Source organism: Dysidea avara, chromosome 7 (genome assembly GCF_963678975.1).
Source record: "Dysidea avara chromosome 7, odDysAvar1.4, whole genome shotgun sequence".
NCBI lineage: Eukaryota > Metazoa > Porifera > Demospongiae > Dictyoceratida > Dysideidae > Dysidea > Dysidea avara.
The window spans coordinates 3,630,869-3,652,614 of record NC_089278.1 but is presented as its reverse complement, the minus strand read 5'-3'; the positions used below and the strand labels follow the sequence as shown (position 1 = coordinate 3,652,614).

The 21,746-nt window shown below is 39.1% G+C and overlaps 3 protein-coding genes across 4 annotated transcripts; 2 read left to right on the top strand and 1 right to left on the bottom strand.

Annotated features, from left to right (window-relative positions):
• Window positions 1-12: 12 nt before the first annotated feature.
• LOC136261637 (SH2 domain-containing adapter protein F-like) lies at window positions 13-2,085 on the top strand. The gene is made up of 3 exons (XM_066055673.1): window positions 13-1,236; window positions 1,295-1,414; window positions 1,781-2,085. The coding sequence occupies exons 1-3, from the start codon at window positions 101-103 to the stop codon at window positions 1,968-1,970; spliced, it is 1,446 nt and encodes a 481-aa protein (XP_065911745.1). The 5' UTR covers window positions 13-100; the 3' UTR covers window positions 1,971-2,085.
• On the bottom strand, window positions 1,967-4,400 carry LOC136261636 (U3 small nucleolar RNA-associated protein 4 homolog). Its single transcript, XM_066055672.1, has one exon. It carries the CDS (start codon window positions 4,104-4,106, stop codon window positions 2,154-2,156), a length of 1,953 nt encoding a protein of 650 aa, XP_065911744.1. The 5' UTR covers window positions 4,107-4,400; the 3' UTR covers window positions 1,967-2,153.
• LOC136261633 (ras GTPase-activating protein 1-like) lies at window positions 4,110-21,327 on the top strand. Of its 2 annotated transcripts, XM_066055668.1 has the most exons (25): window positions 4,112-4,334; window positions 4,449-4,737; window positions 4,790-4,860; window positions 5,369-5,486; window positions 5,564-5,645; window positions 5,702-5,780; window positions 5,875-5,952; window positions 6,010-6,085; window positions 6,303-6,450; window positions 6,506-6,594; window positions 6,655-6,722; window positions 6,788-6,872; window positions 7,119-7,348; window positions 14,934-15,016; window positions 18,225-18,334; window positions 19,221-19,265; window positions 19,318-19,477; window positions 19,712-19,854; window positions 19,915-20,030; window positions 20,082-20,168; window positions 20,247-20,314; window positions 20,365-20,453; window positions 20,511-20,588; window positions 20,846-20,965; window positions 21,023-21,327. In XM_066055668.1, the coding sequence occupies exons 1-25, from the start codon at window positions 4,156-4,158 to the stop codon at window positions 21,092-21,094; spliced, it is 2,763 nt and encodes a 920-aa protein (XP_065911740.1). In that variant the 5' UTR covers window positions 4,112-4,155; the 3' UTR covers window positions 21,095-21,327. The 2 variants fall into 2 exon arrangements, with proteins under 2 accessions (XP_065911741.1, XP_065911740.1); XM_066055669.1 differs by lacking the exons at window positions 20,511-20,588; window positions 20,846-20,965; window positions 21,023-21,327 and having other exon boundaries at window positions 4,110-4,334; window positions 20,113-20,168; window positions 20,365-20,455.
• The last annotated feature ends 419 nt before the right edge of the window (window positions 21,328-21,746 follow it).

Sequence of the window (21,746 nt, the reverse complement as noted above, 5' to 3'; positions counted from 1 at the left end):
TGACGTAAGGCTTTGTACGGAAGTTCATGGTCAAAAGTGAATAAATGTGTTAGGTTTGTTTATTAGTTGTTAAAATCAAAGTGTAGAGTTGTAGAGTAAAATGCCGAAGGACCATTTCTGGAACAAGAGAAGTAGTAAGAAGGAAGGTACGTTAGATGGAAAGAAAGCTAACGGATTGACAGATGACTGCAACGATGGAAGTGTTTCTCGTGGCTCACAGAAATCGAAGAGTAGTACAAGTAAAAAACATTTGTTTGGAATAGACTGGAGTCCTATACTAAACAGAAATGGTGGTAGAAAGACCCAAGAACATGACAGTAAAGTTCCTCGTTCAGTTTCGTCTTCGGCTTTAGCTGAAGCAAGAACTATAGCATTTAAGAGAACGGCCTCTAACGGAGAGGTCGAGCAAAGCAAACCAGGAATCGATTATGTAACTCCACTAGACTCTCAAAGACAACGTCACTCTTCAGATCAAGTTCTTCAAGCTAAGAAACCTACTCAGATATACAGCGTGCCTGTCGATACAATCAGAAAGACAAATGGACACTTAGAACATGGTAAAGTTAAGAGTCCATCTCCTGTAAATTCGCACGTACCAAGACCGCCCCAGCAAGACTACACTGAGCCATGGGAGTATACTACTAAAGATGCAGCTGTCATGGGAAGGTCACATGGTTCTTCCAGTGTCCCTCACATTAAAACTAGTGGTAGTTATAAGAAGAAGGAAAATGTCTCCTCAGCAAGTGATACGTCAGTGAGCCCACCACCATTATCACCAGATGCTAATAGTGATGATTACGAGGAGCCGTGGGACAAATTGAAGCGTCCCAACGTTTATCATAAAAAGAGCCGAGAAAAGCCTGTAGGCAGAATCTCTCCTCTCCCTCCAATGAGACCAGTGCCAAAACCACCTGTTGAAATCACAAAACAAACCAGTGAGGTGCCAAAGCTATTATCCCCTGTACCTGATGAAGATGATGTTTCTAAAGTACGCGTACCACCAAGACGTACTGTTTCTTGCAAGACTAGTGTTGTAAGTGACTATTCAATGCCCTGTGATACAAAGAGATTATCAGATACTGTTGTTAATGTCTCACCTTATCTTAAACCAGTGGAGCAGTTCCCGCTGCATGATGATTCAAGTTCTGAGGAACTTAGCCCTACTCCACCTCCTCTGCCTATCCGTTACTCCAGTGCACCTCTAATAAATGCTAGCCTAGCTCTGGATGAACAACCGTAAGAGAATCATACTGTTTGTTGTATCAACACACTACACACTGTGTATCTGTTGTAGGTGGTATCATTACAAGCTGAGCAGAAGCGAGGCCGAAGACATTCTCAGACACAAAGCAGATTTTAGTTTCTTGGTCCGTGACAGTGAGAGTTCTAGTGATCCTTATTCACTCTCAATTCGGTAAGGAGATTATTAATATAGGTGTTCCAATTTTAGGACTGTGTCTTGCATTGTTACTGTTGGTGTTTAACCTGATAAACTCCTTGTGGCTATAATGGAAGCCAAGGATCTACGACACATGCACAGCTTCCTCAATGTAGTGAAGCTTACCAACACATTTTAGGTGGTTCTAATTAAATACTCAGTGAGTGGATTCACCTGACAGCATAATAGCTCTGTCCCTACCAAAATTTCTTTAAGTGCTTTCCTGTAAAGTAATATGATTATCCCAAGGAAATATGACCTTTCTAAATGTTTACTAATCTGATTCCTTGTTAAATTTTATCAGTAGTTTGTTATTACTGCTGTTTATTTTCTTTTTCACAGGAATTTTGCCACTGGTTTCATGCATCTTAAGATAGCTTGTAAGAATGGCATGTATGTACTTGGACAGTTCAGCAAGCCATTTAGCACAGTCCCAGAAGCAATTGAGTTTTATACAAGGAACAAGCTCACCTTAAAAGGTGCTGAACACAAACAATTGAAGCACCCTGTATATAAGAATGAGTGCCATTAAAACACAAAGGTCTATTTCATTTTTTTAAAGACTTAAAGTACATTGTATGTATGTGATAATTTCAAATTGTGTGTAATATATGTGTTAGGGTGTGTAACAGAAGCAGTTAACAGAATTAATGACATGGTTACAGAGGTCCATAGGGTGGGTTACAATAATACTTAGTTAAGTGAAGGACATAACTTAAGAGGCTCCATATTTGTGCCTTAGCAGGGCAGGTGGGAGGATAGCCAATATGTCCTCCCATGGCTTCTCTACCACACACAGTCCACCCTGCTCTGTTGCCTTAGCAAACAATATATTGTTGAAATGATTGAACACTGATAAATTGCCCAACTGATATGGAGAGCACTTCCTATCTTCAAGTGTTCTTTTCATTCCTGCAGATTTGTGCTGCTCGAACTGCTTATAGTCAATCAACGCTAAACTCTGGTGACTGTAGAGTGCTAGCAATGGTTTGGGTGACTGTATAAAGAATACTCCTTTAATAGGTCCCATCAGTGGGGAACTGTTGTCTGCTTTCAGCCACTGCTTTAGTCTATCTTGGATGAAATTGTAACAGAAGATATCGTGACTGGCACAACACAACACAATGTGGTTTTGGTAAAAACAAACAGCAGTTACCAGTGAGGATAACTTTGGGATATGGTTAATGATCTTACAGTTGACAACATCAACAACTACCCCAGGCTGGTCCACATAACACAACACCACAAGTTGACTACTATTATTGGTTGAGATTAACGATGGTAGGTACTTGGTGTTCTCCATCACTTTGGCCATATTAGTGTAGTGTGTGCCTTTGACTAAATCAATGTCTCCTTCGGTAGAGCAGAGAAGCAATTCATCTTGCTGCACAAATGTCATTTTATGTGCTGAATAGTTTAGTCTAGTGAGGCTGGTAGCTTTACAGTCACTCAAAGACAATTGGTAAATCCAAATTTGATTGGCACTGGTTGCTATGGCACAAAGTGTAGCTTCACTGTTCATTGTGAAACATTTGATGTGGTCTTGTTCAGAAGATTTAATCTTCAGCAGGTGAACTGGACTAGGATGGTATGGAGTAGTCTCTGTGTCAATATCATCTGGTATGCTCTGGAGTTTCCAAAACTGGAGGCAAGCTGGTTGTTGAGTTACCAGTATGTCATGAACAAGTTGATAGTGTAGGCAATGGTGGGAAAATGGTGGAAAGATTGTTGCTGATTTCTTTGCCCCGAAATATTCTAGATTGTACAGAATAAGTTGTGTGTCAATGCCACCTGACACTAGTTGGTTTGACGAAGATATGGCCAATGCACGTACATCGTGTGTATGAACTAGAACTGATTCTGATGCCACAAATTGTCCACTTGCTATCCTCTGCAATCGTACCACTTTCTGGTCAATGCCTGATGCAAACAGTGTCCGCTCGTCTGTGCTAACTGCAATAGTTAGTATATCTGCCATGTGAGATTCAAACGACTGTATCAGGGTACCCATCTTGCCATCAAATATCTGCAACTTTCCAGTTGACAGTGCGCTAACAATGCTGAGTCCGTCCAAGCATTTTAAGTCCCACACAATTGTGTTCTTCGAGACTTGGTGGTCATCCAGCGTTATCCGTAGATCACACGACTGATTTGCTGCCTTGTATTTGCGTATTGTGCTGTCAACTCCTCCGCTGATCAAGTACTTTCCTGATTTGCTCCAAGCAAGAGACATCACTCTTCCTTCTTGCTTGCTAAAAGTTTTCATGTAACTGAGGTCTCCCTTATCTTCTCCAATCGAGTACAGCTTGATGCTACCATCTTCACAACCTGCAGCCAGGCATTCCTTCTTCTGATTAACTGCTAGGCACCAAATAGGAACCCCAAATGACTCCACCATGGCGACTGGCTGCTGCCTACCGGTGTCCCATTCTTGTATTAAGCCATTCAGCCCAGCAGTAAATAGCCTATCTCCACAGCACACAAGGCTTTCAATGCTTGATCCTTTGGCACTAGGTATCACTATCTCTTGGAGCCAGTTCTCAGCAGGATTCCATATCTCTATACTACCATCCGCCCTCGATAGCACCAGCTTTCCACTTCCTGTAAACGCCAAACAGTTGATAGCTTGAGCGTTGAAAGGCACAAATCGTATTCGATGGACGTTCATATCCAAAGCATGGTACTCGTGTGACGTCAATGTAGCTCACGTGCTAATCATGGCACACTACGGGGAAGATGACGGCTTACCGGAGCCGGTGTACTTCAAGCTAGAGAACTTTCAGCTACCGGATTATGTATTAAATAGCGACCCCGACCAGGACTTATATTCTGACGATGACAGCAGCGTCGGAGATGAAGACGTCGAATTAAATTTGTTTGCACCTCCTCCAGAATCGTGAGTGTCTTTACCATTGGTGTGTACTAGAATGAAATGTCATGAGGGTCCACGTAGACAGCGTAGACTGAACTTAGTGATCCTAATGTTTTAGTGCGGCTATTCGTTACTTAGGTGGTACCATGGAATGATCAGTAGACATCTTGCCCAGAGCAGAATGGAAGACAAGAACGTGTATGGCTGTTATTTGATCAGAGACAGTGAGACACGGCCTGGCGAATACACACTCTCCTTTCTCAGTAATACAAGCATCATACATCATTTTAAGATCAACGCATCTTGTGGTGACTACTACATAGGTGGTAGGCAGTTTGATTCATTGGAAGATCTGATCGGTTTTTACACAAACTGCTCGTGTATTCTTGAGAATGAGTGCTTGAAATATCCAGTATCACCACCTTCGGTGAGCTAGTAACTAAATAGAATGAGTGGAATAATTTCTTGTGTTGTGACAGTATGTGCCACTCTATTCTCTGCTGAGGGCAACTGCAAGTCACAATAGGAACGCCAACAGTGATGAGCTTAAGTAAGAAATGTACCATATCCCACACACAACACACAGAGAGAACATATTAATAGGATTGCTACCAGAAGTCTTGAAGGACATTTGTTATGGTATATGGTTGAGATAATTGTTTAGAATCATAATTGACATTGGTAATCAGAGTGAGCCCATTTTAGGGAGAATTTTTGCAGCTATGTATGTGATAAAGGCTTTTGGCTGATGTACTTGTGTAATCTTCTCACCATCGCCTACTATTTTGTAATACTAGCAGTATATATACATTACATGCACACTGCACACACTATACATGTACATCCACTATACCCACACACACCACACTACTGTACACACAATGCAATTCATTGCTGTTTAGTTGGTAATGCATTGATTATTGATGAATTGAAATGGAAACAGGGTTGGAAGATACACTTTACAATTACACCATTGTGTTACTATAGTTATCGTTTTTGTAATGGAAATCTTTTAGTCTGTAATATCACACTCCCTTCTGTTGTCATTTTACTTTCAGTATCAGTCTCAATGAAGTGTTTGTATTGAAGAACAGGCTTAGTGATGACTGGGGTTGGGGTAGCTCCCAACTGTCCGGAGAGAGTGGACTAATTCCTCTCAACATAATGGAAGAGTGTGTAAGTATCTGTTTGTTTGTGTGTACACCACAGGAACCATAGGATGCATTTGATTAATTATTTATCCAACTTGGCAGCCAAGTACTGAGCCTTACTATGGTAAACCATGGTTCTATGAGTCTGTGTCGAGAGAAGAAGCAATTCAAGATCTGATAGATCGTTAGTTTTTGTTTGCTGATGTTGTGTACCTAGTAATAACTGCTGTAACACTTCAGGTGGAGTGTTGGGCAGTTTTTTGGTTCGACCGTCACAAGGAAGAGGCACACAAGGCAGAGTTTACTCAATGGCTGTTAGGTAAGTGTGCATGCGTCTGTCTGTGTAGTCTATCTGTGTATGTGTTTGTGCGTCTCTCTCTGTAGGTTAAAATATTGTAATTTTTTTTCTGCAGAACGGTAGATGGAGTGCAGAGATTCCTGATTGACAGGGACTCATATTACTACGTGTGCGGTAATCGCCAGTTCACCAGGTTTGTCACTTAACTACAAACAACACCATATCATGTACTCTAACGTGCTGCATGTAGTCTGGAGCATATCATAGAACGATACATGAAGGAAGAGATTGTGGCTGGCCAGACGTTGATTGCTCCATTACCAAAGGTATATACACCATATATGGTAATGTGATTAATTTGGTTAAATGACTCACCTCTACTTCATACTAATGTGTGGCAACATTGACACTTGTGGGGCTTCTATTTCCTGTTTTCCTAATTACTGACCCTGACACACAGACACTAACCATTGGGTTCAGGTCTCCAACAGAGACCTCTTTAGTGTTGTGTTATAAGAGTCATTATTTGTGTGTGTTCTGTAGCGTCAAGTAGCACCTGCTAGGCCGCTACCAGCCGTGCCACCTCCTGTGCACAGTGAAACCAGTCAGAGGAAGCATTTAAACAGCTTCATCCTCAGCCGAGGGGATAACCACCCCAAGGACAAATCTGGGTATTTGGATGTCAAGAAAGGTTAGTGCAGCTACTCTTAGCAAAGCTAGTAGTCAATTGGCTTTATATACTGTAGGTAAAAAGACTGGATCTAAATGGAAGAAGAAACAGTATTGTGTGTTGAAATGGGAAGGCCAGCAGCTCACCATTTATGATAATGCTCAAGTATGAACTCTCTACAAACTGTGTATTGAATATACTGTATTTATTCCCTTGTGTACACAGTCACACAGAGCTAAGGGATTGCTGGATTTGAGCCATTGTCAAATCCTGGATGTCCACCCAAGTATTAAGTGAGACAACTTGGTATTTGATAGCCTATTGTGACATGTTTTTTTTGTTTTGTTTCCTCTTTCAGGCCAAAGTGTTTTGTTGTTGCACAAAAATATTTAACAGAATTCAACTACTGCTACCTTCAGTCAGATTCAGAAGATACTATCAGGGTATGTTGTGTCTATTGTAATGTAATTTGTACTTAAGAAGCAGGGGCTTTATTTAGCATTTCAATAATAGCCATGCTTTGTATAGCAGGAAGGTATTCATTTTAAATGGTTTTATAGTCAAAAGGAATCAATTGAATCAGTTGTAAATTATTTTCATAGAAGCCTAGAGAAATATTAGCACAAATAAAACAATGATGATGTATACATGGTCCTTGTTGAATGCTTGGGGAACTTTGTGTGTTCCAGGAATGGAAGTCTGCAATACGCAGTTCAATCATGCGTTCAACACCAGAGAACAAGAAACCACTGGACTATGTGCAAGAGTTGTGGTCATTGACGTTGCATGTGAAGGATTGTAAACTAGCAAAGGCTGTTCCATTTTATTACTGTACTGTCTCCATTGATGAGATCCCTGTGGCATGTACAAGGAAGGCATCTCAGATGATTACCAATTTTGATGAGCAGTTTAACTTTATGTGAGTTCATGCACACATATGTGTCTGTGCGTGTGTAGCGAATGTGTGTGTAGTGTGTTCATGTATATGTGTGCATTGTTTGTGTACATATATGTGTGTGTTTGTGTGTGTGCAGTTATGTGTGTGTTTGTGTGTGTGCAGTTATGTGTGTGCATGTTTTGTACATGTTTGTATTTGTGTGGTGTTTGTATGTACATTGTGTCACCAGCCAACAAGCAGAGCATGACTTTTGGGTGTATGCATGAAGAGCTTCTGTTGTTACCTACACTGATACAGCTTCATGTCAGCTGACATTTATAATGTACAATTTGGAGATGATGGGCTATCCATCTCTCACATTAGCATACTGCATGGTGTTGGAATCATCTTCACAGGAGCATAAAATTTTGACATCTGTGTATGTGTTCTATACATAGCAAATGAAAACTATCAGGTTTATTCTATCTCATATGGATTGGATGTCACAGTTACACTCTAGTACGTAACCTGCTATTATTAAATCTTGGCAAGACTGATGAAGCCTCTTTTCACAGACTCTGTGAAGTGAGAGCTCAGTAACCCTTCCGTAGTATGGACAAGCATTTTTGTTGTGGCTTCTCACATTTAAGAGGATAAGTTCACACAGAGGTTCCAAGGTGGGGTGATGTTTATTTAATATTCCTGCTATGTGCTGCTGCCTACTTAAAGTGCAACAAAATGTTTCTAATCAGTTTATAACAATGATGAGATGGTCCTGTTTGATTGAATAAAAACATTTATCATTTTATTGTTTACTGGCCACCAGCCTAGTGAAACCACCCATGTGTAGGAAGTAGAATTGGCTATATTGTGTTCTAATTGGGATGATGAATAGAGCATAAGGAAGCATGTGGAACACCAGGTAATGGATTTAAAGTTGGATAACACAGCCATTTTTGTTCCATTCTACATCCTGTGTCATTCTGAGAGGTAGTGTTGTAATAGTTGTCAAATATGGGTGTTGTTTATTGGTTTTCATTCACATGCTGTTTGTTGTGGCACAAAGCTGACAGTACTGCACAGGCTTGCACAGGGTTGCATTAGTAAAGCTAGTCTCATTGTGGCTTCCTTCCTAGTCACTGATGCCCCTTCCTTCAAACTATTCAGTCTTTAAACACCACACAGTGTCCCTAACACCTTATTGATGCCATTCACAGATAGTGCCTGTAAGCTCCAGTAAACGATCTATTATTCAGAAATAACAAGAGTTCATAATATATATATATACTGAGGAGAGTGTCCTACTCTCATATACCCCTGTAGAAGGGCGTATTGTGAAGTTATGACTTAACATTTCCGAGTTTGCCCGTTTCTCTTTGTATAATTAATGATGTCATTAGTTGAACATGGTATCGATTGAACGCGTGCCCAACAACGTCATTAGCAACCAAATTAACTCCAGCTCTAAGCGTCTCTCACTGAACTACAATCGTTCCTTCATGGGTTAAGACCGCTTTGTAGGCGTTGCTTGCTAGGCCATTCACGAATATGGCTATCCTGAGCGTCGTGAGTGTGAAACGGTGCTAACGATTCTTGCACTTTTACGGCTGCTTGTACGTCAAAACCACAACGTCTTGTCGTTACGTCATAACTTCACGATGTGCCCTTCTACAGGGATACATGAGAGTAGGACACTCTCCTCAGTATATATATTATGAACTCTTGGAAGTACTCAACTGTATTCCACTTCACCACCTCCTATTGTATGTACTTTACTGTAGTGCATTTTGAGGATCACTTGTTCCATATACTTCGTTCTTGAGCTCATAAACTTTAGCAGATGCTTGTGATGTCTTCTAGAAACATTTTGGGTAACATATACCCTATGTGTACACTACATGTCTATACCAGCGTGTACGAATTCTGAGAAGAAGAAAAAGTATTCATGGAGTGTTTAGTAACCAAAGTGGTATATGTTGACAGTTTTTGGTAATTCCAGACAGACGGATGACACACAACCCTTGTTGAATAAGTAGTGACGGTAGCAGGTGTCACCTATTTAGTCAGCTAATCGTGTGTGGCATTGGCTGCAGTTACTGGCAACAGGTTTCTGTGTATTGATGTTCACTGGTGGTTGAATACAATTGAATGTGATATGCTATTCAGTGAAATAAGTGCCAATTAGTACACTGTAAATTATAATTTTTGTGAAAAAATGAATGCTTCAATTGTGGCATGTATAAGTCTTTGAGATGTATTGTTCACAGTTCTAATGGTAGCTTGATCCCAGTTGGTCTCCTTGCTGGATTCATACTTTTTTACTTCTTATAAAGAAAACTATATTTTATAGTGAAAATGTACCAGGCCAAATTTTTTGGTCTCAGTGTGCATTAGTTGTACAATTCAAATGAGCCGAAGTCAAACATTCACTATTTGATTATTTCAGCTTATAGTTTCAAGTTATTAATGTTGATATTTGGCATCAACAGATATCTGGTATTGCTTACCAACCACAAGTGTGCTCAGATATTGCAAAGTATCCCATAAAGTATACTCCTTCAGTGTTTTGATAGCAAGGGAAACATAATATGAGAAAGAGATCATCAATTACTATACGAGAATGCTGAAGATTAAATCAAACAGAGCTCTATTGAGTACAGAAAATAGTCAGACCAGTGGTACCAGTGGTACCAGTGGTATGCTTGTGGCAACGCTTAAGCATTTGCCCTCAGATTATCCAACACTATAGGGCAATTATGGCATGAAGTAAAAGCATGAAGTATATTTTTGTGGACCTATTACTGAAAACCTCATTAGTGGGGCCATAAGACAAGGTGGCCTTGTTATCGAGGTTTTCACAAATGAACAACTGGTCAGTTGCTGTAACAGGAATTTACAATATTATTGGCATAAACACTATAGAACTTTATAGTATACCAATTATCACAGCTTCATTGAGGGATTGGCTTGTAAAAGCATGAAGTATATTTTTGGCAACTGAATTAGGTACTTAGGACAAGTTATGCAGTGATTCTTTGGCTTTTAACCTACTGCCTGCTCAGCTTACCAGTTTGGTTCTGCAGTATGTGGCCACTGTCATTATACAATGAGGTGACGAAAATTAAATCAGTGTAATACAGTATAGCAGGGGTTTTTCGACAGGGAAAATTGTGTGATTTTGTGGAGTGGCAGTTATCCATAAAAAGTATCCCCCTTGAAATTTGCAACTCAGAAGAAATCCTATCAAAATTTTGGTTGGTGGCAATCCACAAAAAAAATTCTCCCCCCACTATACATCTGTACTTGCTAGATGTGGCCACTATAATCATTAATGAGGTGGCCACTAAGTGAAGTTTCACTGTATACATACACATCCATCAGCCAATGAACTCTCAGAGTGGTAGACTGCCTGGCATTGGCAGGGCAGTTATGGTGTCATAGCAGATCTCCCTGGCATGTAATTTTTTTGCATTATATGGTTCATCGTCATTAACGGCTGGGCTGACTGCATCACTACGTTTTGGTCCCAACCCTGCAAAGTTTCTCCATACAGGCAACAGCTTTCTCCAGCATATTGATCAGTTGGTTCAAAACTGGCACTGGTAGACATACCAACACCATTTTAGGCTAGTGCCAGTTGGTTTTGACCTGTTTACTTTTGGAGAGGCAATTATCATTGGTTGATAAGTCTGGGAAACCTAATGGTGGCATCTTGGAGTAACCTGAACTGTGTTCTTTACAAGGATTGAATAACTCTCAAACTTTCCTCTGAACACGCCCTAACTTTAGCTGTCATTTGAGTAGCCCAGATTGTATAGTTCGCCTTCCACTTCAAGTGTTAAATGCAAGGATGAGCCCACTATATAGTTTTACTAGTAGTACTGAATTTTCAACTGACTGACTGACTAAGTGTATTATAGAGACATGATTAGCTCTAATTTCTTCACAGCCAGTCATCAGTTAAGTTCATAACTATATGTAACCGGATTTGAGATAATCTGGCTTCCATGGAATCCACGCACACAACATCAAACTCAACCAGAAATGGATTACTGGTCTAATACACTAATTCCAGTTTATCTTTTCTTCAGAACTGTCGAGTCTGCAGCTTTTATCAGACCCTGTGAAAGCCACGAGTGGAGGTTTGGCACCATTCAGTACATGGAGGATCCATGAAGAGCCCAAATGGGACCTCTAGATTACGCTCTTCTTCCTGTTTCATTTCCTACTCATATATTAAGTCCAACCACCCACCCACCACCCCTATTAATGCCACCATCACCCTTGCAAAAGGAGCTATCCAAAACAGGGCATATTTTGGGCATCAGAAGCTTATCTAGTATATGGAAAAAATTAAGAATTTAATAAAAGTTGTAAAACAAGGAAGATATACTAGTGGACAAGATATACTAGTGGACATTAAATCCCTACTCCAGTCAATACCCACAACTGAATTAGGGATTGGATATATTTTCAGGTGAACATGCTCAAAGTGTTCAAAGATCCCTCACCAACTTAACTTCAACTCCCTTTAACTGTTAATTTCCCCCCCTTTTAAGTAATCTTAGACTAGTAAGTAAACTTTGTAGCTAATCACTCTACAATTTAGCTTCCGGCCACTGACACAGGATGTCAGTGGACCATCAGTGTGCTGCCATATGTCCCAATTCTATCATACCAACATCTGCAACTTGTATGTATGTAGGTATATGTACACTGTATAATGTCAATGAAGAGAGCTGTCACTCCAAGAAAGCAGATGACCTCCCTTGTTTCACTACCTTTTTTCTATGGTCCCTAATCGAACTTAAAATTCTTACTTTTTTCTTATACTTGTTTGATTACTTTTTTTTGTAACATTGTTAGGACTGGTGAACCCACGCATACGACATTAGAATGGAAGAAATGATGCCAGGCTTATTGTTTTTGTCTGAACATGCGCCCCATCTATCAATTACAGAAGTAGTGAAGTGGCCATTACACTTTCTTTTTTTTTTTCAGCTACAGGGGTATGTTCAGCCCGTTCCACAGCATTACAAATGAACTAGGAGAAGGACCTCTGCAATCAATCCAGGAAAACTCAGGTGGTATCCATCAAACATAGGAAAGCAAGGCCATCATGTGCTGGTGCCGTGAATTGACACCTTGTGCTGTTAGCAAAGATAAATGGGACACAAAGGAGGACACAGGTAAGTCCATGAAACATGCATTGTACATATTGCAGTATACCAGAAGACACCAGTCAGGCTAAAGCGACATCAAACAGTGAGAAAACCCAACCCTTATTCTTAACCATTGTTGAGTTACGCTTGTCTGAATGCATTAGTTAGTCAGTCAGGCAGTAGAAAATTCCATGAAATATATTTTTGTAAATTTTGTAGCAACTTTTTGGAAGCATTGCAGATCGTACTGAAGGCACTTTTAGGATTGATTATACCTAACCAATACTGCCAAGGCACCATGAAGGTATCGTGAGGCTGTTTTTTTTTTAGGGTGATATTTTTAGCCAGAAAAGTCCCAAAACCTTCTAATTACTATATGATATATAGAGAAAGTACTGCTGTACTGTAGGATACACCCACACAGTGTGATAGCCAATAGAGGTTATCCATTTACGTCAAGCTGCGTCATTTTAAGTTAGTAATAGTTACTAGACACCATGTTTTTGAGGCAATGGGACCCATGTGAGAAAATGAAACTTTTTGTGATTTTGCACAATTGAAGAAAGACTTGGGGGGATCGTTACACCAATTGAGTTACTTATAGTAATAGCCCATTGAAGAGTAGGAATAAAGGGGACTGGGTTAACTTAGCAGTACAAGCCAGCGAGCAGCTGGAGTTTAATGGCCCTGTTTCTTCCAGCTGCAAAGCGATATTACTAAGCAACGAATAACATAACAAATGCACCACAGCTTCTTATTTTCACTAGCATTCTTCAGCTTGTAACTCACTCTTGCTTCACGCATTCACGAAGATAACCTGTAATTATAAAGAAAATACTTAGTGTGACGTCAAACGGTTAAGCTCTATATTTTGTTTGCATAGCTCTCGACACAGAAATCAAAATTATTTCACAATGATTATTTAAAATTGCCATATCTCCTAGTGAAACTTTGTGTGTGTCAAAACCAGATTTTGTTGAATTCAGTTACATATCACAGGTAACACAGAAGTTCACGTAAGAAATATATCATCAAGGTAAAGACAAAAACTCAACTGAGATTTTTACCTTATATGGCATGATTGGTAACAGCTGTTCTGTCCAATTGGTCTTGGTATGTGGTAAAGAATCAAGACATTTGTCATCTTGTACTATCTTCCTTTCCTAGCTACAATTCATCATTAAGTTCATATTATATAGTTATACAACGGCCATGAGTGCTTTGCCTGATATAAATGCACGAGCCTGAGGGCCGTTAGGCCCGAAGGCAAGTGCGTTTATACAGGCAGAGCACGAGTGCACGTTGTATAACTGTTATGTATACTCACCTAATAGGTGGGGAGAGTCTCACAAGACAGCTATAACACTTATAAAGACCAGGTTTCTAACATCGATTGTGGGTAACCAAGCCGGACGTTGCGATGACGTTCCCCCTGCAGTACTGCAGCCACCTGAGATATTGAAAGCTAGTATGCTATGGGTTATATCACTAACCTGCATTCGCTGTTCAACTCTCATTATGTAGTGCTCAACATGCCAGCGTGATCACTCAATCGCCATACAGACTAATCGCCATAGTGATTCCCTCGAGCGAAAAAAAAGTAGCTAAATAGACGTTTTAAGTAAACAAAACCCAACTACTAAACGATACTAGTCTAATTCTTACTATTCACACTGGCTAAACTCGAATCTGGTGGCATGACAAAACTGGTTACCACAATCGAACGTAAAGGTTAGTATTATTTAGAATATATTTGTTTTATTGAGTCATTGTTGAAGTGGACTACAGTTTAATCTGGGCTAAGATGGCACCAGACTAGTAAGGTATATAAGTACGTTTATATATATGTAGACTAGAGTTGTGGCCACCCGCGTTGGCTTTTTCGATCGCCATTGGCTGCTTGTAAACATTATACGTATTGGTGACGTTATGGCCCACAATCGACCTTTACATGTCAGGCTATAAAAGAATTCGAGTGATCTGTGAAGTGTCCTTCCACTTATTAGGTGAGGTGTCGTAGTGGTCTTCGCCACCGGCACTTGTACTATGCTGCACAAAACTGCAGCCAGTGCAATATCTGTATATTGCACTGCGGTTGGTGCATTATAACTTATAATGCGGTCTACAAAACCGCAACCAGTGCGTTATAAGTTATAATGCACTCGCTGCGGTCTGCAGCAGTGCAATATACAAATTATGGCACTGGCGGTGCCTTTGAACTGCCCACGCAGAGTGGTACATTAACTTATGAGTCACTGTATTTACAATTTAGAAGTATTTCTGCTTCAGTGATGACACCAGTGTGTGTGTGTGTGTGTGTGTGTGTGTGTGTGTGTGTGTGTGTGTGTGTGTGTGTGTGTGTGTGTGTGTGTGTGTGTGTGTGTGTGTGTGTGTGTGTGTGTGTGTGTGGTGTGTACGTGTGATGTCACCACGTATCATAAGGTCAACCTTTTCACATTGTACAGGGATCTCCCCCGTAACTTGACAGCATTATCAGTCGCAGTCAGCAGCACAAGGTCGAGGATTGCGGCAAAAGATAATCTCATTGGTGAGTGATGGACCTTATATCTAGATTCTGGTAACAGAAGATGTTATACAGCTTGGGTGACCAAATGTTTTGCACCAGTTGCTATAGTGATTCACATTTAGTATAGATAACCAGTTCCTTCAGTGCTATGAAGTGGTATGGTAGCACACAGTATTGAGCAGCAAGTGCTGATTACCACTTGGAAAACCATACACACAATGAACCATCTTTACTTCAATCATGAAGTACAAATTTTTGCTTCACCTGCTCAGAGCATATTATTTTTAGAATTTACAAAATTTTACTGAAAGTTGTCCCTGTTTGTAACTTACATGATATGATGTTATCGTGTGTAATTGTGTATCGATATTATGTTATCATGTGTAATTGTGTATCCAAAGACTCTAGTACAGCTCGTGTCATATACTGTCATGATGATATGCAATGTTTAGAATTAGGCCTTACATTAGCTACTAATTTTTAAAAGGATTTTTATGTTGGATATATTGAAAAGGGCTGTTTCTTCAAAAATAGTTTCTCAAGGCCTGCTGTTCAAATACAAATCTCCACAATCATAACTCTTCCCACAACTTGCAGTATCCATTGCATGACTTATGTGATGGTTTGTATGGTATCAGGTGTTGGACAAACATGCATGTACGCCATAATCTCCAAAAGGTGTATCTTTAAAAATTCCAGAAGCCTACATAGCCCGAGTGGTGCATAGACATCCCAGCACTGGTTTGTTGAGTGGCAATAGCTGTGTTTCATACTGCTGCCTGAGGCTTTGTTTTACTCTTGCTACAGTAAATAGCCTTTGTGTTAGCCACTTTTTTTTTTTTGATTGATTGACCCACTCATGCATAGTGTTATTTACCTTCAAATAATGAACCAAAATACTTCAACTCACCACTAGGTGTCTCAGTCATTTGTGTGATCAAGATTCACGGTAGTGAGTCGCACGGCCAAGGAAAGTGGGGTGTGCGACTACCGTGAGTTATTTACACGAATGCACACCTAAAACCCACCTTTAAACCATTCTTTGTGTAAAAAAAAAACCTCGCGATACAACAAAACCTTTGGTATATTGTTATATAAGTGTATTACTAAGTAAGTAATCCCTGTTACATTTTAGTAATGCTGCATAATATTTTGCTGAAAATGTCATATTCTTCTCCTTCACATACTCGTTAGCGCGAGCCGCCCATTTTTTGACACTTATATCTTAGACTATGTTAGTTCCACAGCTTTGGATTTACTATCACAAGTTCCTTGGCTAGTTAAGTTTCTTCAGTACAAATCTTGGAGCTCCACCTCTCTTGTGAGAGCCACCATAAGCGATTTTCTCAAAGTTTGATTTATTCACTGTTGTGCTTCGTAGGATAATCTTTGATCTGTAATTAATCATATGGAGTAGTTTCACTCGATTATGACCTGCCGTTTTTCTGGGAAGTGGTGTGTTAATTTCCATAAGCGAGCTCATAAGATCATAACATCGCCTACGCTAATTGCTGATTTATATTGCAGTCTTTTTTTTAATTTAAGGCACCTCTAACTACAGTAGCGTTTATTTACAGTCAGTGAATTCGGCCGTTTATTTGCCATCAACGCTAGGTGAATCAGTGTGGTGAACTCGGTGAACTTGCTATCGCATGCTATTCTCAAGTATTTGTTATCAGTTTGGTTGTTATTTAATGATGGGTTTGAAGTAGCTAACACAGCCCAATATACGGTGCATTTCAAGATATGTTACAAAAATAATAAGAAATTTGGGGTACATTCTCACCTGTCGAGAAATGTCCTTTGCTCTGATGGTTTTACTGGTGCCTAGAAGCCATACCCTATTGAGGTTGCAATACCTGCCTATCTGTACCAATTCTTTGGTCATGTCCCAAGCTATGGCGCAATACACACAGTTGTGTTAACCAAAGGTGGCTTGTATGAAACTATTAGCTTGATATATTATTTTTTTATCTTGATTGATATTACCAAGAGTTAACACAATACAGAGTCTCTACAAATGATATATTGTGATTCAAAGGGATTCTCTCAGACATGTTAACAAGTACACACTGCCAGAAAAAGGAAATGTGATGATTGTACATGAGAAGAACAAAGAAATGTGATAATTAAAACAATTTTCACATATAGAATATACTACAAATCACAGAGGAATCCCTTTGAATCACACTACATCATTTGTAGAGGCTCTGTATTGTGTTGGACACTCTCCTCTCAATTATTAACTCTTGATATTACTCAGTGACAAAAATGTGTGATATCCTAAAACAAAAAACAGCCTTGGGGCTGTAAAAAAGGGCGCTGCAAAGCAAAGCAGGATCAATCAAGCAACATGACTGGTAAGAACAAGGACTGATGTTAAGTTGCAGCCAAGTGAATACGGTATTACCCATTCTCTTTGTATCTAGCTATAGCTATAATAAAACTAGAGCAAATACACATGCAGCTGTTATTAAAATTAGATTGTCATTTGGCCACTTTTAATCGATTCTACTTTGCTTTGCAGCACCCTTTTTTTATAGCCCCAAGGCTGTTTTTGTTTTAGGTACTATAAACCAGTTCTCCAATTGAATACTTGATAGGAAAAAAAAAAAAAATTAGTACAAAAGTTTTGGTCCCATTCAAAACACACCTGCCTCTTATAAATGCAAGTCTCTTTGTTGCAGCAAAAACCTGCCAAAGTATCTGTTGTAGATTTCACAATAGATTTTAATTAGGACTGGGATAAATATTGAAATTTACTTACCTTCAAACATTTGCTAATAAAATGTTCTAACATTCGAAGCTTCGGTGTTAGCTTTTTTCAAGTTACAGGTTTTCTTGTATTTATGCACATCCTTCTTAAGTTTTATCTTTCTAAACCTATTTAATAAGTTTGTAAGCATTTGGAAAGTGCATAGCAGCAGTACTGAATGACGCGATCAATCGATTGCAAATGGGCATGTCCGCTATACTGCAATCATGCATAGGTAAACACCAACTAATGGCGATAAGGACATTTTCCATGCATTATCTATCACTTTATACTTTTATAATTTGAAGCTTGCTTAACCTTTGAATCCACAAAACATTCAAAGCTTCATCCCAGCCCTAATTTTAATACAAATAATTTTTTTATAAATCTTATCAGTCAAGTATGTATGTAATATCATTATCAGTACGATTCAGTAGTGTCATGTATTTGCTACTTGCCATGTTCTTCATGCAGGAAAGATAACAATAAGCTTTAAAGACTTACCAGACTGTCAGGAGTATGACCAATGGCACCAACTGACACCGAGGGCAAAGGGCTCTCTAAGAGTGACTGCTGTCTTCAATGTAAGCCTTAGAATAGCCATATGTGTACTGTAACATGTAACACAATAGTAATAACTGCAAATGATGAAAATTTGGTGGGACTAAGGTTTATCAAATGGTAAATTGAAGGAAATTTGCCAAACTTTTATCTGCCAAACTTCTTGAGGTGGTGGTCAAGCGGACAACAGGTGCCCTTGCTATTAGAAACCTTATAACCTATGAATCCAGCTGTTGTGTAATAATATCTTGCAAATAATATGTGGGTGTGCCTTGATTAGTCACGATGGTGGAATTAATCCTTGTTGGGGTGCTCCATGTGTAGAGACCTACAGAATGATGTGTCAAACATGTCCTTGTGAAATGTGCATTGATTTTGTAACTGTTAGCCACTATACCTGTTGAACAGGTTTTTTCCACAACAGCTCATCGCAACAAGCCAAACTTTTTTGATGGATAACTAACAAATGTTACTTTGTATAGCCACTTTGTATAGCCATCGCACTGAGGCTATGTGTTTTAGCAGTGGAACTAGTTTTTTTAGCTTAATGTAAGTTTTATGCATTTGTAGTGCCAATGCTGGCAGTAGAACATAATGGTGTTATGGTTACCAGGAGGGACGATTATCATTTTGCTTTTGTTTATAAACTTGCTTTTCGAATAAACAAACCATCTTATAATATAGTGCTGAAGATAAAACAGTCTTCAGGAAACCTCTTGTGTTGTTGTTCTGTATCTCTAGTAGACTTCCCCTGAAGAGAGATAACAGCATTTCAAAAAATTATTTACATTGTAGACAACCACTTGACTGCCACCTTAAAATACTCTAATAGAGTGCACAGTATTATTTGACTACAGCGCCAAATGGTCTAATAGTACAGTCATATGTTGTATGGTTATTTGATTATAGCACGAGGTGATTCTTCCTACCAGAGAATATTCTAGTCTTAAAGAGGTCAGTTTGTGATGTCTTGTATAGTCAGTGAAGAATTGTTGCACCGCTGCAGATTCTGCTTAAGGACAACCTTGATGTACTGGAATCACTAGTCAAAGTTTGTAAGGAGCATCATGCTGAGTTGGCATCTCGGCTGGTGCATATTTACCTTGATACGGACATGATCATAGACAAGTTGATCAAGTGCAATCAACGAGTGATTGAACAGGAAAGTGAGTCAAATAATGAAATGTACAGTGTCAAATACAGTAACCCACCTTTATGCCAAAATGTCCTCCTGAAGTATGCTGTAGCTATGTGCTATGTGTTTGGGGAATTGGGCAAACTTTCTTGGCCTCAGTAGACAGGTGGCTGTCTTAGACATGAGGATTAGTGTATAAATTCTTCAGTTAAATTCTGGCCTTTTTAGAGAGGTGGTCTTAACTGTATATGTAACTTTTCTCCAGCAAACAAAGGCACGCTGTTCAGAGCAAGCAGTCTTGCCACCATGTTAATGGACCAGTACATGAAACTGAAATGCTTAAGATATTTACACGTTATTCTTTCTGGTATAATCCGAGAAGTGCAAGAGAGTACAGAATCATGTGAGGTATGACATGGACTACCCTCTCAAGTGTTCTGTGTTGTTAATTTGTAATGGCTGACACAGTTGGACCCAACCATGATGGACAAAGATGATAGCAAAGACAAGAATGTTGAGAGATTGCAATATTTTATCACAACTACTGTCAATTTAATATTGAACACAGCGGCCGATTGTCCACCGTAAGAATTTTCAAAGTTTTGCCTTTTTTAGTTATAAATTACATGCTCCAGGCCACTGAGGCATATTTTCCACCACTTACAGAATGATGTTAGTAAAAAGTGGCCAGATGACACCACTTGTAAAACAAGAGCAGTTGGGTGAGTTACTGCGTGTGTCTGTGCGTGTGTGTCTCTGTGTGTGTATGCATATGTGTTATTCTTTGGTGATGATTTCAGGGGATTTTTATTTCTTCGACTGATCTGTCCTGCTCTTCTCAAACCTCAGTTGTTCAACTTAACAACAGGTATGATATTAGTGGTGGTTATTCTTTTACCTGTCTGTCTGTTTGTCCAGATACTCTTAGTCCGACTGCAGAACGGACACTAAAATTAATAGCAAAGTATTTACAGAACCTTGCCAACCAAGTGGAGTTTAAAGCAAAGGTATGGCAGAGAATACATTGTTGGCAGATCCTGTAAGACCTGCTGCTATTCCTACAGGAGCAGTACATGGTAGTACTGAATGAAAACTTGATGGGGAATATGGCGAGAATGAAGAAGTTCATCGACAACCTCTCGGTAAGAATAATGACAAGGATAGAAAATGCTGTAATTGGTCATTAGGCATTATGAATGTACAGTGGCGTACTGTTATTTTTAGTTGTACAATATACTACTGTTACTGCTCTTAACCAATGGCCCATACTTATCATGTGCTGTATGTGTAGTCGAAAGTTTTGGGAGAATCATCCTGATTACGGTAGTAAATGTATTCTGTGTGTAATGGCAGCATTACATGCACCCAATGGATATGTGTGTACCTATTTGTTTTGTAGAGTATTTCAGATCGTCCTGAACCACCCACCTACATCAGTTATGAGCCGGGTAGAGATTTGGCATTTGTTTATCGAATCTGTGTGAAATATCACGAAGAGCTTAAAAAACATAAGGAAAATGTACGTGGTTTGCAGTAGTACAACAGTACTCAGCAAATTTTGCTTTTATCATTTTAGGTCCATATCTTACTGTTAGCGATGCAAAATATCAAAAAAGCGGAGGAGAGGTATTTAAGAAAAACATTGTGATGAAATAAAATATTATATTATATGAATGAAATTAAAATTTTATTCCTTTTTGTAATAATTTTAATTTGACAAAAATTCCAATTCAGACACAACTACAATTGATCACAAGTAGAACAATTTTTAACTCAAACACTGGTACTATCAGAGTGTGTGTAACATGTAACCATGACAACATTAATGTATGCAACATAAAATATTTTTCATAAAAATCAAATTTTTAAATAGAAATGAAATGAGTAAGATGAAATCTCTTTTCTAACAACGATACTTGTATGAGACTTGGAGATCTTATCACCTGTCGCCAAGAGTCCAATCTTTAGTCTTGTATGCACTGATGTGTTTGGCAATGTGTTCGACTGTGCTGCTTGGTGGAAGAAAGATGAGTCTACAACAAATGTATTGAGAATGACAGCTTGTGTAAACTGATGCTAGCTCTAAATGGGGGGATAACAACTCAGGGCACAGGGCAGATAGATGCCTTAAAGGGGATTATTATTTTTTACTAAGTTCATGATTGTCTGATTGTACAAAATTTATAAACTGCCACCATTATAGTTTGTAATCTACTGTATGGAGAAGTAGCCATTATTGAAGTTTATGGCATCATAAGTACACTAATGATACAAAACAATATTGCTTCACAAACGTGGTT